This window comes from Chrysemys picta, chromosome 4, assembly GCF_011386835.1.
Source record: "Chrysemys picta bellii isolate R12L10 chromosome 4, ASM1138683v2, whole genome shotgun sequence".
In the NCBI taxonomy this organism is placed as follows: domain Eukaryota; kingdom Metazoa; phylum Chordata; order Testudines; family Emydidae; genus Chrysemys; species Chrysemys picta.
In genome coordinates, this window is record NC_088794.1 from 139,898,991 (window position 1) to 139,913,022 (window position 14,032).

Here is a 14,032-nt window from a genome sequence, read left to right on the forward strand (position 1 = left end):
CAACAACAATTCCACACTAAAAGAGTCACCAGATATTTGCTTCCTCTAATTGAGGGTAGAGGTCCTGAGACAGTGAGGAGACAAGAGAAGTCACTCTTGACCTCCTTGTCTGGCAGCATACAATACTGATATGTGCTCATGTCAAATTTCCACCAGAGTCAGAGCATGCAGGGAAGAAACCCCATCATCAGAAAAGAGCAAGATCTAAGCTCAGATACTTGGCTTCTATGTCAATTCAAAGTAGGAGCTCAGATTACATACACACAATTAAACCTCTGGTCTTCACTTCACTGATGATGCCCCTCTCGATATGGCAAACCTTGTCGCTGCACATATTTAAGCAGCATCTCCCTTGCCTGGCTACTTGTATGCAAAACACACTAATATATCTGCATGTCCTTTAGTGTTGGAGCAATGGCTCAAGATCCGGACTGCACTGCTCCTGGGGGCTTCAGGAGGATGTCCGTACTGGGAGAGATTCACCGCTAGCCGAGTGATCATATATCAATTCTGAATTGAGCTCATTTCATATATGAAACACCCAGTTACTTGATTAAGGCCATCAGGCAAGTTGGGCCTATTTAATATGAACATGAAGTCTAATTATGTGTGTATATTAGGCTGTCAATTAATCGCAGTTAACTCAAGTAATTAATGCAAAACAAATTAAATAGATTAAAAATAGTCATGATTAATCACAGTTTTAATCACACTGTTAAACAATAACAGAATACCAATTTAAATGAATTATAAATATTTTTGGATGTTTTTCTACATATTCAAATATACTGATTTCAATTACAACTCAGAATAAAAGTGTACAGCGCTCATTTTATCTTATAACTTTTGAATACAAATATTTGCACTGTAAAAAAGATCAACAAAAAGAAATAGTGTTTTTAATTCACCTCATTCAAGTACTGTAGTGCAGTAGCTCTGAACCTTTCCAGACTACTGGACCCCTTTCAGGAGCCTGATTGGTCTTGCGCACCCCCAAGTTTCACCTCAATTAAAAACTATTTGCTTACAAAAATAAGACATAAAAATATAAAAGTGACACAGCACACTATTACTGAAAAATTGCTTACTTTCTCATTTTTACCAATTATAAAATTAATCAACTGTACTATAAATATTGTACTTATATTTCAGTGTATAGTATGTAGAGCAGTATAAAATCATTGTCTGTATGACATCTTAATTTGTACTGATTTTGCTAGTGCTTTTTATGTAGCCTGTTGTAAAACTAGGGAAATATTTAAATGAGCTGATGTAACCCCTGGAAGACCTCTGCGTACCCCCAGGAGTACGTGTACCCCTAGTTGAGAACCACTGCTGTAGTGCAATCTCTTTATTATGAAAGTGCAACTTACCAATGTAGAATTTTTTTTCTATGTAACTGCACTCAAAACCAGAACAATGTAAAACTTTAGAGTCTACAAGTCCACTCAGTCCTGCTTCTTGTTCACCCAATCACTAAACAAACACGTTTGTTTACATTTACAGGAGATAAATGTAAACAAATCAGAAGCTATCCCCTTCTTATTTACATCACCTGAAAGTGAGAAAAGGCATTTGCATGGCACTGTTGTAGCCGGTGTTGCAAGGTATTTACATGCCAGATATGCTAAACATTCATATGCCCATTCATGCATTGTAAAAAATATTTTAAAAAAAGTCGAAGCAAATATTTGTAATAAAAAAATCATATAAAGTGAGCACTGCACACTTTGCATCGTGTTGTAATTGAAATCAATATATTTGAAAATATAGAAAAACATCCAAAAATATGTATCATAAATTTAAATTGGTTTTCTATTATTGTTTAATAGTGTGATTAAAACTGCAATTAATCACTACTATTTTTTTTAATCTTGTGATTGTGATTTTTTAAAATAATTTGACAGCCCTAGTGTATACATATATATGGGTGCGTTTTTATGGATTTTCAAAGGCATATATGGCAGCAAGGTGCCCCAAGCTAATGGGCATTGGGCATTTTATGCCACTTGTTTCTTTCAAAATCTCCACTGACATAGTTTTCCAACACCATCGTGCTGTAAATAACCAAAGCCGAGCACAGAATGTAAGAGAAAGTGACGTGAGACACAAGCTTGTAATTCTTGGTATCAGGTCATTACAGTGCTGCCAGGCTTCAGAAAGCAGGATGCATACTCCAGCCTAATTTGTCAAAGAAAGACTCCCTGTAGCAAGCATAACATCAGGGAGAGCTGGCAAGACTCCAGTAGACAACAGGATGAACTCCAGAAATGCTGCTGCCTAATGATAGGATTACAGATGGCTAACTCTGCTCCCCACATAAAACTGTAACAGGCAATAATTATTACTTGTATTACTGGAGCAAAACCTGGCAGCCCTATACAAAGACAGTGTCCCTGCCTAAAGAAAGGTGGGGGGCACGGAAACAAGGAAAATGGCCATGGGGATGAGTGGCACTTGTCTTGATTTTTATCAAACTATATCCCCAACTCCCACAGCTGGCTAATTTCTTGTAGAGAAGCTACATCAGCAATGGATCTTAAGAAGTGTAATTGTTTGGGGAGCAGCTTTGCAGACCAGCTTAGGAAGGGCATTTCCATGTAGGGGCAGAAGGGAAGAAAATGTGGCGGTGGTAGTGGGAGACATGAAGAAATAGAAAACGCCTATTTTTAGTGCGGGAAAGAGAATATTTAAATTCTACTTTCAGTGTAAAGCCTGAGATTTTGTTCATGAACAAAAATGGTCATGTATAGTATCCAATATAACCTAATAAAATGGAGATAAATACATGAGAATCTACACAGATCAGGAAGAATTTCCCTGCCCACCTGCAATTAATCCCCCTGCACTGTTAAATCAAACAGCTGCAAGACAGATGGCTCAGGAGATTATTAATAGATATGGGGTTTTGCAGCTGTAAAATGCCGTTTGCTAGTCTATGTGAAACAGGTTGGTGGCACCAGTCTAGTAAACCTACCATAGAAACCACCATCACATCTGGCATCCTTGTAAGTCTCAGCGAGGCCAAGGACTGAATGGACCATGAGGGCTGAATTTCTCTGAGACAATGCAGGGCTGAGGTACATCAGTGGGGAATTCTTCACTAACGGGCGTGTGGCAATTCTCCATAAAGGGCCATATTGTCAGAGTTTAATGTATCCACTCTACACACACCCACATCATATATCATTTGAAATCTTATTTTCTGTATGTTTAGATGAGATAAGATGTGGAGCTGTTAAATGGTGCCCTAAACCTATAGGCAAAGTGAAACAATGGTCCCCAAAATAAAGTATCATTTTTTGCAGTTTCAAATACACTGCAACATTACTGACTACAGATTTTTACGTTTAAGTTAATTTGAACACCTTAATGTGGTGTTTATTGCTCAAAGCTATCAAATGACAATGTATTAAAAGACTTTCATTGGCATTGCATAGGCAAGTTTTTTTCCCCAGAAATGATGACGCTGTTTAGCATGTGGCGAAAATGGCAAATATCAACATTTTGCAATATATTAAGATGACATGTTTTCACATTGCATATTCTTAGCTGTCAAAGTATCTCCCAAGGGATTAGAAAAGTTTTCTATATTTTCAATTGAAATTTGCTGACCAGATCAATCTCACACCGTAGGCTGAGCACCAGCAGTAGATTGCATGCCCACAGTTTGTACTGCACAGTGGGTAGATATAAAGGTATGTGAATTCCTGGTAATGCTTCTCCAGTTGTAAGCTTTTGTATACACAACATAGCAGCTAATCTGCCTGGTAGAAGGTTTTAATTAGTAATTGCCTATGCATACAGTACTAGCGTTTGAAATAGTATAGAAACTAGTTTTTTAATTAGTGTCACTTATTCACAGGTCAGTATCAGTGTTAGAGATGACAATACACAGCTTCAGATTGGGCTTCAATAAAAGTGCTTGATGAACAAAAATGGCATTTTTGATACAAACATAGATCTAATTTGTATCTAATGTAGCACAAGTCTTATACTTGTACAAAATGAAAAATGGTGGTAATAACGTTAACAATATACTTGGCGATTTTATCTCTACAGAGAAGTTAGAGTATATGAAGACATGGAGGATACAAGCCGTTTAAGGCTTACATCAAAAAGAAAAGAAAAAAAAAAGACTCTCCACATTAAAAAAAAAAAAAGTGAAAAATGTGTGATTTGTCAATAAATTCAAAAGAATGCAAAACTGTCAAAAGCCACCAGAGCTGGACAGAAGTCTGTGATGCTGGCAGCAGAAGCCAGGAGAGATGAATTGTACTGGTGGCTACTGGGTGAGTTTTCTAGTTTAGATGATGTGCCATCAACACTCTAACATAGGAGTTGCTTTCAGAAATACACAATATGAATTTAGCACGTCACAGTTGTGCTGAACTCAAGAAAGAAAACAGACTCTGAACCTGATCAGAGAGCATCATGGTCACCTGCTTCTATAGCCACCAGAGCAAGCATGCCCTCCAACTACTGGTTCTGTTGTACTGTTTGCTTGAGAAAAAACACACAAAATATAAGACAACACTTCTAAAAATAGAAACATTTGAGTAAGCAACCAATCTAAGAGATGCAGCACTTCAACAAGGAGATGATGACATGTTGCGCAGACATCTGTGGAAGACTTGACTGGCAAGGATGCAGCTTACCACTCAACATGCCTTTCTTCCTACTCGAGTAAAACAAATCTTAAAGCAAAACCATCTAGTTACACTCCAACAATACAGCCACCTTATGACACTGCATTTTATCAGCTGATTGAAGAGATAGAGAATTATCCTATGTATAACAAAGAAGCTCTTCTCCTGGCCAAGCTGCTACAAAAATATAAAGCCCTACTTCATTCAGATATAGAAACTACAAGCTATTCCAGTAGCAAATTACTGGCAAGCTTAGAAAACACTATGGCCTGCAATTTCTTACCATGCACAGCATGGACAAGGCTAGTCTATCAGTGTGCTATGCAGTGCAGTAACACTAGCTGATGCTATCCAAGCTGCTAATAATCTGAAGAATGAATTTAAATCTTCCAGATGTTTTGGGGATGTTCTTCTGGCGAGTGAGCCTGATAAATAACTTTCAAATTAACAAGTGGTTTTGTACAATTCTGCTTCAATCTTCAGTCTGGAACAGCCAAAATGAAAGCGTCAGGACGTTATCTGAAGCCAGGTGATTGCAGTGTACAGAGGTCAGCTACTTTTGTGCCCCAGTTGTGAAGAGGTTTGTACTTTGATTGATAGATAAAGATAAAGAGGCAGATAATTCAGCCACCCTCAGTAGGGCTTTATATTGCCCCCTCAGCAAGTTTGCAGTTGACACTAAGCTGGTGGGAGAGGTAGATACGCTGGAGGGTAGGGATAGGATACAGAGGGACCTAGATGAATTGGAGGACTGGCCCGAAAGAAATCTGATAAGGTTCAACAAGGACAAGTGCAGAGTCCTGCACTTAGGACGGAAGAATCCAAGGCACTGCTACAGACTAGGGACCGAATGGCTAGGCAGCAGTTCTGCAGAAAAGGTCCTAGGGGTTACAGTGGACAAGAAGCTGGATATGTGTCAACAGTGTGCCCTTGTTGCCAAGAAGGCAAACGGCATTTTGGGCTGTATAAGTAGGGGCATTGCCAGCAGATCGAGGGACGTGATCATTCCCCTCGATTCGACATTGGTGAGGCCTCATCTGGAGTACTGTGTCCTGTTTTGGGCCCCACACTACAAGAAGGATGTGGAAAAATTGGAAAGAGTCCAGAGGAGGGCAACAAAAATGATTAGGGGGCTGGAGCACATGATTTATGAGGAGAGGCTGAGGGAACTGGGATTATTTAGTCTACAGAAGAGAAAAATGAGGGGGATTTGATAGCTGCTTTCAACTACCTGAAAGGGGGTTCCAAAGAGGATGGATCTAGACTGTTCTCAGTGGTTGCAGATGACAGAACAAGGAGTAATGGTCTCAAGTTGCAAGTGGGGGAGGTTTAGGTTGGATATTAGGAAAAAACTTTTTCACTAGGAGGGTGGTGAAGCACTGGAATGGGTTACCTAGGGAGGTGGTGGAATCTCCTTCCTTAGAGGTTTTTAAGGTCAGGCTTGACAAAGCCCTGGCTGGGATGATTTAGTTGGGGATTGGTCCTGCTCTGAGCAGGGAATTGGACTAGATGACCTCCTGAGGTCCCTTCCAACCCTGATATTCTATGATTTCTAATAGAAAGGACTGAAGTTCTTCATACATAACATTTAAGATCCTTATCAGGTCCTTGGAGTGAAAGAGAAGAGCATTCTGTGTACAGCGTGTGCAACATAACAGTCTGATTGCTAGAACTGACAGACAATGGCAGAGGAGGGCTCTTCAAGAGATAAATGAGGATGGACAAGGACAGAGACCACTTCTGTAAGCATTCATTTCAAATCCCATCAATTATCTCCACCCACAACGTTTATTCTTGCGACATGACAGCTGCTCTTTATGCTACTCAATTTGAGATTGAAAAATGCTTCTGACCAGACAACTTTAATTTTTCACAAGGGCAATAGAAGACACTGCATTCTGCCAAATATATAGGCCTGCACTTTTACTCATGCTAATATTCCCATTTGGGGTTGCAGGATGGCTTTTATGTTTGGATGGGTGCCATGGAAAAGCCAGACTACAGCTTGCAGAATTTTGTTGCATTCACAGTAACTAAACTTTTTCATGTTAGATTCTCTTTCACATTCCCTAGCAGCAAGAACTGAGTCAATCACCCAAATACTCTTCACATCATTAAGTTGATTTCTGATGCAACAACCTACGTTTGTGGGAATTACAAGAACTGGTGTACATTGGGGGTCATATAAGGTAAAAAGACATGATACAGAGTCTACTAGCGAGGTTTGCTGTTAGTAGATAATACAGGGATTGTGTAGCAGTCTATACTTGTGAAGTGTTTCCACATTAAAAGAAGGATAATGAAAACAAATCAATCCAGATTGAGGGGGAAGGTCAGAGGGGCTTGGGGGGGGACACGACTTTTCTTGGGCACCAGTAACAGACACACAGATAATCACATTGCTATATTGTGTTCACTGGGAATTTTTGTTTTAAAGCATTATTTTGCTGAGTAGTTTCAGGTGAAGACAATCAGTTTTCCATGGTCTTACAATTAGCATTAGAGCAAAAGAGCTTTTTCATTTTTTTTTGTTTTGTTTTTAAAGAAGGCAACAATACCTGCAAAATTGCAAGCCCTGGTCTGAATCCAGGGACTCTCTCCTTCATCTGAGCAACTTGAGTCTTCAGTCTCTCTCTTATTTGCCTGGGGTAAGAGGGGGAAAAAAAAACAAAAAACAGAAATTAACCAAGAAATTGGGCTTTTGAAAATCCCACCCTATACTTCTACGTTCTCTCACCCTCACAGCAGTTGCATGGCACTCAAAAGACACAGGAAAAATAAAAGGTTTAAAGCATGTAATTGAAATTGCAGACAGTCACTAGGGCATGTTGACTCCCTAACCCAAAATGTATGATCACACCTGTCTGCAGCCCACTCCATTCAGTACCTTACCAACCTGTTTCATGGGAGAGAATGATCAGAATAGTCTAAAGCAAGTCAAAATATAAGGAGGTTTCTAAGGCCCAGACCCTCAAAGGTATTCAGATAACTAGCTTAGACAGAAATCAATGGGAATTAGGTGAGTATCTGGCCTAAGTGTACAGCTACTGGTAATAAGGATGAGTACCCCAGTTACTCATGACTGCCAAGCTACCAAGACCAACAACAAACTTCATGGCCTAGGGCTTTAGTCCTTCATCCAGATGCTGGGGAAAAAATTTAAGGTTTCAGTTTGCAGGTGATTCACGTGGTATACTCAGGGTTTTGCTAGGCCTGCCTAGTAACTACTTCTCACCAAGTATACGTTTATGATCAATCCAGTTTTCCCATGAGGGAGGTCTGTGCGGGCGCCAAACATCTGATGGGTTAAACACACAGAACTCCATTCTAGATGTGTCTACGGCCATGGATATGATACTGGACAGAAGAATGCTGCTGCAGTTCCCAAACTAGCACCAGCACTTCCCTAGCTGACAGGGCTGTTGCGAGAGTCAGTTGGTTTATGTCTGTGAAGTGCTCAGATACCATGGTGATGGGTGTTACAGGAAAAACACTAACTAAAATAATCAGGGACCAGGTCACCATTAAGAGGAACCCTGCTAAGTCTCAGACATGTGATCATGTAGGGCCAGAGCCTGAGCCACTGCTCCAGCTCCAATGCCCCACTTCCATGGCAGAAATGGACAGGAGCTCATTCAATAGGGCAGCATTGTGTGTACTGCACTCCTGCAACTTGGGCTGGTTGGAATCACCCTTAAGGCTGTTCTAACTTGCACCAGAGGGGAACAAACCAGCCTGATGTTGCCTCTGAGATCAAGCAGAGAGTGGAAAAGTTGCAGGAGCTCAGGTGCACCCAAGGGTCTGCCTGAATTTAAGAACATAAGAATGGCCATACTGGGTCAGACCAAAGCTCCATCTAGCCCAGTATCCTGTCTTCCAACAGTGGCCAATGCCAGGTGCCCCAGAGGGAATGAACAGAACAGGTAATTATCAAGTGATCCATCCCGTCGCCCATTCCCAGCTTCTGGCAAACAGAGGGTAGGGACACCATCCCAGCTAATAGCCATTGATGAACTTATCCTCTATGAACTTATCTAGTTCTTTTTTGATCCCTGTTATAGTCTTGGCCTTCACAACATCCTCTGGCAAGGAGTTCCACAGGTTGACTGGGTGTTGTGTGAAAAAATAATTCCTTTTGTTTGTTTGCTGCCTATTAAATTCATTTGGTGACCCCTAGTTCTTGTATTATTAGGAGTAAATAACACTTCCTTATTTACTTTCTTCACACCAGTCATGATTTTATAGACCTCTATCATATCCCACGAGTCCTGTCTTTTCCAAGAAGAAAAGTCCCAGTCTTATTAATCTCTCCTCATATGGAAGCTGTTCCATACCCCTAATCATTTTTGTTACCCTTTTCTTAAACTTTTCCAATTCCAATATATCCTTGAGAGGGGGCGACCACATCTGCACATAGTATTCAAGATGTGGGCATACCATGGATTTATATAGAGGCAATATGATATTATCTGCCTTCTTATCTATCCCTTTCTTAATGATTCCCATTCTGTTCACTTTTTTGACTGCCGCTGTACATTTCTGGCTGAACTCTTCAAAGTCTCTCAACAGGAGACTTTAGTATGAGAGTTTTTTCATTCCACTTTTAAAATAATTGTCCTAGGACCTGGCTTTCATGCAGGTCTCAACACAGCCTCCATTACCAATTGTGATGCTTACAAAACACCCAACAACGATTAGGTACTGGTCTGCTGTGGCAGTTTTTCAGGCTGATCAGTATCATCTTATTTCCTTGTGCTTCATCTGTTTGAGCCCCCGTTGCCTATATGTACACTGAGACTGTAGGCTCTTTGGGGCAGGCACTGTCTCTTGTTTATGCCAGGACAGTGCCTAGCACAACTGGGCCCTGGTCTCTAGGTGCTATGATAGTAACGAAAATGCTGCTGGCACAGTTAATTACACTTGAAATTGCATTTATTTAGATGCCTGTTCCCCTGATTGTGGGTGCCCTGAGATCCAGGTGCCATGAGTTGTGTCCACAGAATGAAAAGCTGATTTTAGAAAGGCTGAGCTTTAGAGTCACTCAGATCCTCCAGTGATGGGTGGCAACATAAAATCCTAAGAAAATCAAAATGAACATTCATCCCCACTCTGGGGATGTTATACATGAGAATGTTTGCAGATACGGATTATGAACCTTTAAAGATGCTATAACAACTATAAGGCTAAGATTATACAAGCAACCAGCCACTCTAATCTAATAAGGCAGTGTGTCCCAGTGGATAGTGTACTGGACTGGGACATTCAGGAGACCTGGGTTCTATTCCTGGCTTAAGCACTGGCCTGGTTGGTGACCTTGGGCAAGTCACTTCACCACTCCGTGCCTCAGTTTCCCCATCTGGATAAAAAGCCAGACCCCCTTTGAGATCTACTGATTAAAAAAATGTTATATAAGAGCTATGCTTTCTTATAATCCCATTTTAGCTTTATAAAGCAGCTAAATATTGCATAATCAGCTTACTACTGATAAATATGAAAGTATTTTAAAGATACACGCTTGTTAAAGGAAACACCCCTGATATTACTTTTCTTGGAAACAAAATGTGTGTATGATACCGATGAACCCCGAAATGCTCTGAAAGTCATGAAGCTAACACAGGATGTGGTAAATTACTGATCTGGCAAACAGCTCAGGTCCTGATCCTGCAAAAATGCAAGAGCTTAATTTTGCACATCCAAGTAGTCATCCAAATTGGATTACTCATGCATACAGTTAAGCATGTGCTTAAGCATGTGACGAACCAGGATCTAAACTGTAAAATATACTGTACTTTAGAAGTCTTCAGTGCAGATCTGTCAACTTTGTAAAGTTAGGACCCAATCCAACACTCAATGAAAACTTAGTGAATATTGTGATATTCATTCATTCAATACAGAATCAGGAGCCATGGCTTACCTCAACTCATACTGTATTCATTAAAAATAATAAAGATTAGCTCCATTTTCCTCTATAGCAAGAAAGTAACATTAGAAAACTCAATTGAGTGCCAGTTCCTACTGCTCTCTAAGCACACACACACACACACACACACTCATTTGTTAGGCGGCCATCTAGTGTTTGCTAAAAAGCAACTGCATTGTTTTGGTTGCAAGCAAAAGTAAAAGCCACACATACTGAAGTTTATTTAAGAAAGAAAACGATAATAAGGATCAGCTGTAAGAAATTTGGAATTACAAATAAATACATTTTAAAAAAATATTTAGAAAAAACAGCTCTTATCGACTGAGGGCTCTGTTTTGAAATATATTATTATTTATGTGGAATTATTTTGCTTTTAAAAACAAAAACCAAGACACTCTGTAGTTCACTTTGAACTAGAGATATTTTGCAGTAGCCTTACTACTTTGGCATTAAGAGCCATATACTATGTCCACTCCACAAGCTCACTCCCATATCACATGTGTCAAGGGCACACACAAGTCAAGGACAGGATGTAGCCCTAAGTATATATGCTCAAAGTATTCCGCTCCAAAGTTATGTGACTTTAGTTATAAACGACACTCCCCTGCACTGAAGTGACTGCCAGAAAAACCGAAGGGAATGGGTGAGAGTGCTTTTAAAAATCTTTTGAAGAGGAGGAAAATAATTCACTAAAATTAGGAGATGCTCATACAAACCTCACATCACCACGACACTGTATGAGTAGCTAGGCTAGGTAGTGAGGGAGCAGAGGTTACAGGATCATCGAGATTCTGATAACTCAGTGCTGTATGTTTGTATCTTTCAAGTCAGATAACACAGTTAAGCACCTTTCCTGGTGTTTGTGTGAAAATTGGCACATGTATGACAGCAAGACAGCTAAGGCCCCGTCCAGAGAGAGTAGAGGTGCTGTTTCTTTCCCCAATCCTCCAGAAGATGCCTACCCCCTCTAATTGAGAGTTTTTGCTCACTAACTGGGGATCTGATTGGATTCCCCAATTACTGTTGATTATCAGGTTTCAGAAGTGGTTGGGAGGGCTTCTTTATCATTCTGTCTGACCAGGAGATTGTAACTTTCTCTTTTGGAGGCACATCTCGTAATGGTAATTCACATCATTGCCACCTCGAGATCTGACTGCTGTAAAGTGCTCTATGCTTGGGGTTAGCTCTTAAATGAATTTGAGCACTGAAACAGCTGCAGAATGGAGAAGCCTGCTTATTAAACAGGGCATCCACTAGCAAGCACATTGCCCTGGTGCTTTGTGATCTGGTACTGGCTGCCTGTGGGTTTCCAGGAGGAATTTTAGATGTTGATTTTTACCTGTAAAACCCTAAATGGCCTGTGTCCTGCCTAGCTAAGAGGCCATCACACTATGCCACACTGCATCAGGCGCGATCAGTGGAAGCACTCAGGCTAGTAGTTCTCAGACAGAGGGAGAGCACTAACCCAGGGGACAGAACCTGGAACTAGAACAGGGGTCAGCAACCTCTGGCACCCAGCCCGTCAGGGTAAAGCCGCTGGCGGGCCAGACCGGTTTGTTTATCTGGAGAGTCCGCAGGCACAAAGCCCTGCAGCCCACGTCCCTCAGCCCATGTCACTTCCCGCAGCTCCCATTGGCCAGGAACGGCGAACCATGCCCATGCCGCTTCCTGCAGCTCCCATCGTCCGGGAACAGTGAACCGCAGCCAGTGGGAGTTGCGGGGCTCCGTGCATGCGGACGCTCCAGATAAACAAACCGGCCCGGCTCACCAGCGGCTTTACCCCAATTCACTATGTGATCTTGGGCATGTCACTAAGGATATGTCTACACTATCTGCCGGATCGGTGGGGAGCGATCAATCCAGCAGGGATCGATTTATCGCGTCTAGTCTAGACGCGATAAATCGACCCCCGAACCCTCTCCCATCGCCTCCTGTACTCCAGCGCCGTGAGAGGCACAGGCAGAGTCAACGGGGGAGCGGCAGCAGTCGAATCACCGTGGTGAAGACACCACGTAAGTCGACTTCAGCTATGTTATTCACGTAGCTGAAGTTGCGTAACTTAGATTGATCTCCCCGCAGTGTAGACCAGGGCTTAGTTACTCTTCAGGAGGAGGCTGTTCACTTCTAAAAGGCCTGATTGCTGTTCAGTTCGGAGCATAGCTTTCGGCCCGGTCTATGTTTAAAAAGGTTTGCCAGCATAGCTATGTTAGTTAGGGGTGTGATTTTTTGCTGGCACATCCATGCTGGCAAAAATCCTAAGGTAGATTCAAATATACCAGCAAAGAAGTTAATTTGCCTGTATCGCTTATTTTGCTCAGGGAACTAGTATATACCACCAAAAGGACATTTCTGCCAGTAAAGCTGCATCTACATTAGGAGGGTTTGCCAGCATAACAAGCCTTCGAATGCAGACATGGCCTTGAATGTCTTCAGAAGTTATAATTGAGACTGGCTCAAATTATCATAGTTGTGCTGTGCATGGGAAAGTGCCTGCAAGGTTTTCTGCTGGACTATGGAACCATGATTGATTTAATCTGTCCCACCACAGGAAGCATGAAAGATTTTAACTCTACGGACCAAATGGCACCTTGGAGGGGAAGTTCATGTACTGGGTTGAAAAGGCTGAGAAATCAAACTAATTTCAAGATGATTTCTACACCACAGGGGAGGGGTCAGGAACCACATTCCTTCAGCTAGGGCTTTCTGCTGAGGAAACAAGACTACAAGTATCAAAAACCTGAGGAAAACAGGGAGGTAGATGGCAAGATGCAAAAGCCGAAAATAAGAAACCCAACCTCTTGAAATGTTTGGGGCCTTCCATACTATAAAAACGACAGTACTAACACAGCTTAGATGCCATCTGTTTACCTGGTCATATCCCTACAAAGACAAGCCTAAAGCATGGTGTTTTAAAAGAACAAAAACAAACAAAAACAAAGTTATACCCAGGGTGAAATCCTGGCCCCACTGAACTAAATGGGAGTTTTGCCAATCTGGCCAGTATTTCACTCGCAGCGTACACATGTCTGCACAGGTGGAACTAAACAGTTACAACACAGTTTGTTCCAAAGCTGGGTTAACACCACCATCCTTTAGCACGGTCAGTTTTGTAGTGTGCAGCTTGAATCACACTAGCCAGAGTAGTCTTCAAAAATGGTTGCTGAGCACATCACGGCAAAACCGTATTGTTTAACTACTGCATGGTTGTAACAGTGTTAGGTGTGGACTCAAACTGTATTTGTGTTACAGATGTATTAGACAGTAATCTAGGCCTGATTTACACCTGGCCTTTTCTGAAGATTCCCCCATTGTTGTTCGGAATACAAGCATAGAACAACCACTTGTGATTTTACCACCATGTCACTTAGACCTACTCCGAACAGGACTAAACATGATGCAGTGATAAAAATGCTGTCTGGCGGTATAGGTAGCACATATAGGAGATTTTTCAAAACAAGCTCAG

At 41.4% G+C, this 14,032-nt stretch overlaps 1 protein-coding gene across 1 annotated transcript in view; it reads right to left on the reverse strand.

Moving 5' to 3' along the window:
- MTHFD1 (methylenetetrahydrofolate dehydrogenase, cyclohydrolase and formyltetrahydrofolate synthetase 1) overlaps window positions 1-14,032 on the reverse strand; it is a 70,100-nt gene that overhangs the window by 49,578 nt on the left and 6,490 nt on the right. Inside the window, exon 2 of the mRNA XM_065593759.1 lies at window positions 7,208-7,292. Coding sequence (XP_065449831.1) covers window positions 7,208-7,292 — 85 coding nt within the window. The remainder of the gene's footprint in view (window positions 1-7,207; window positions 7,293-14,032) is intronic.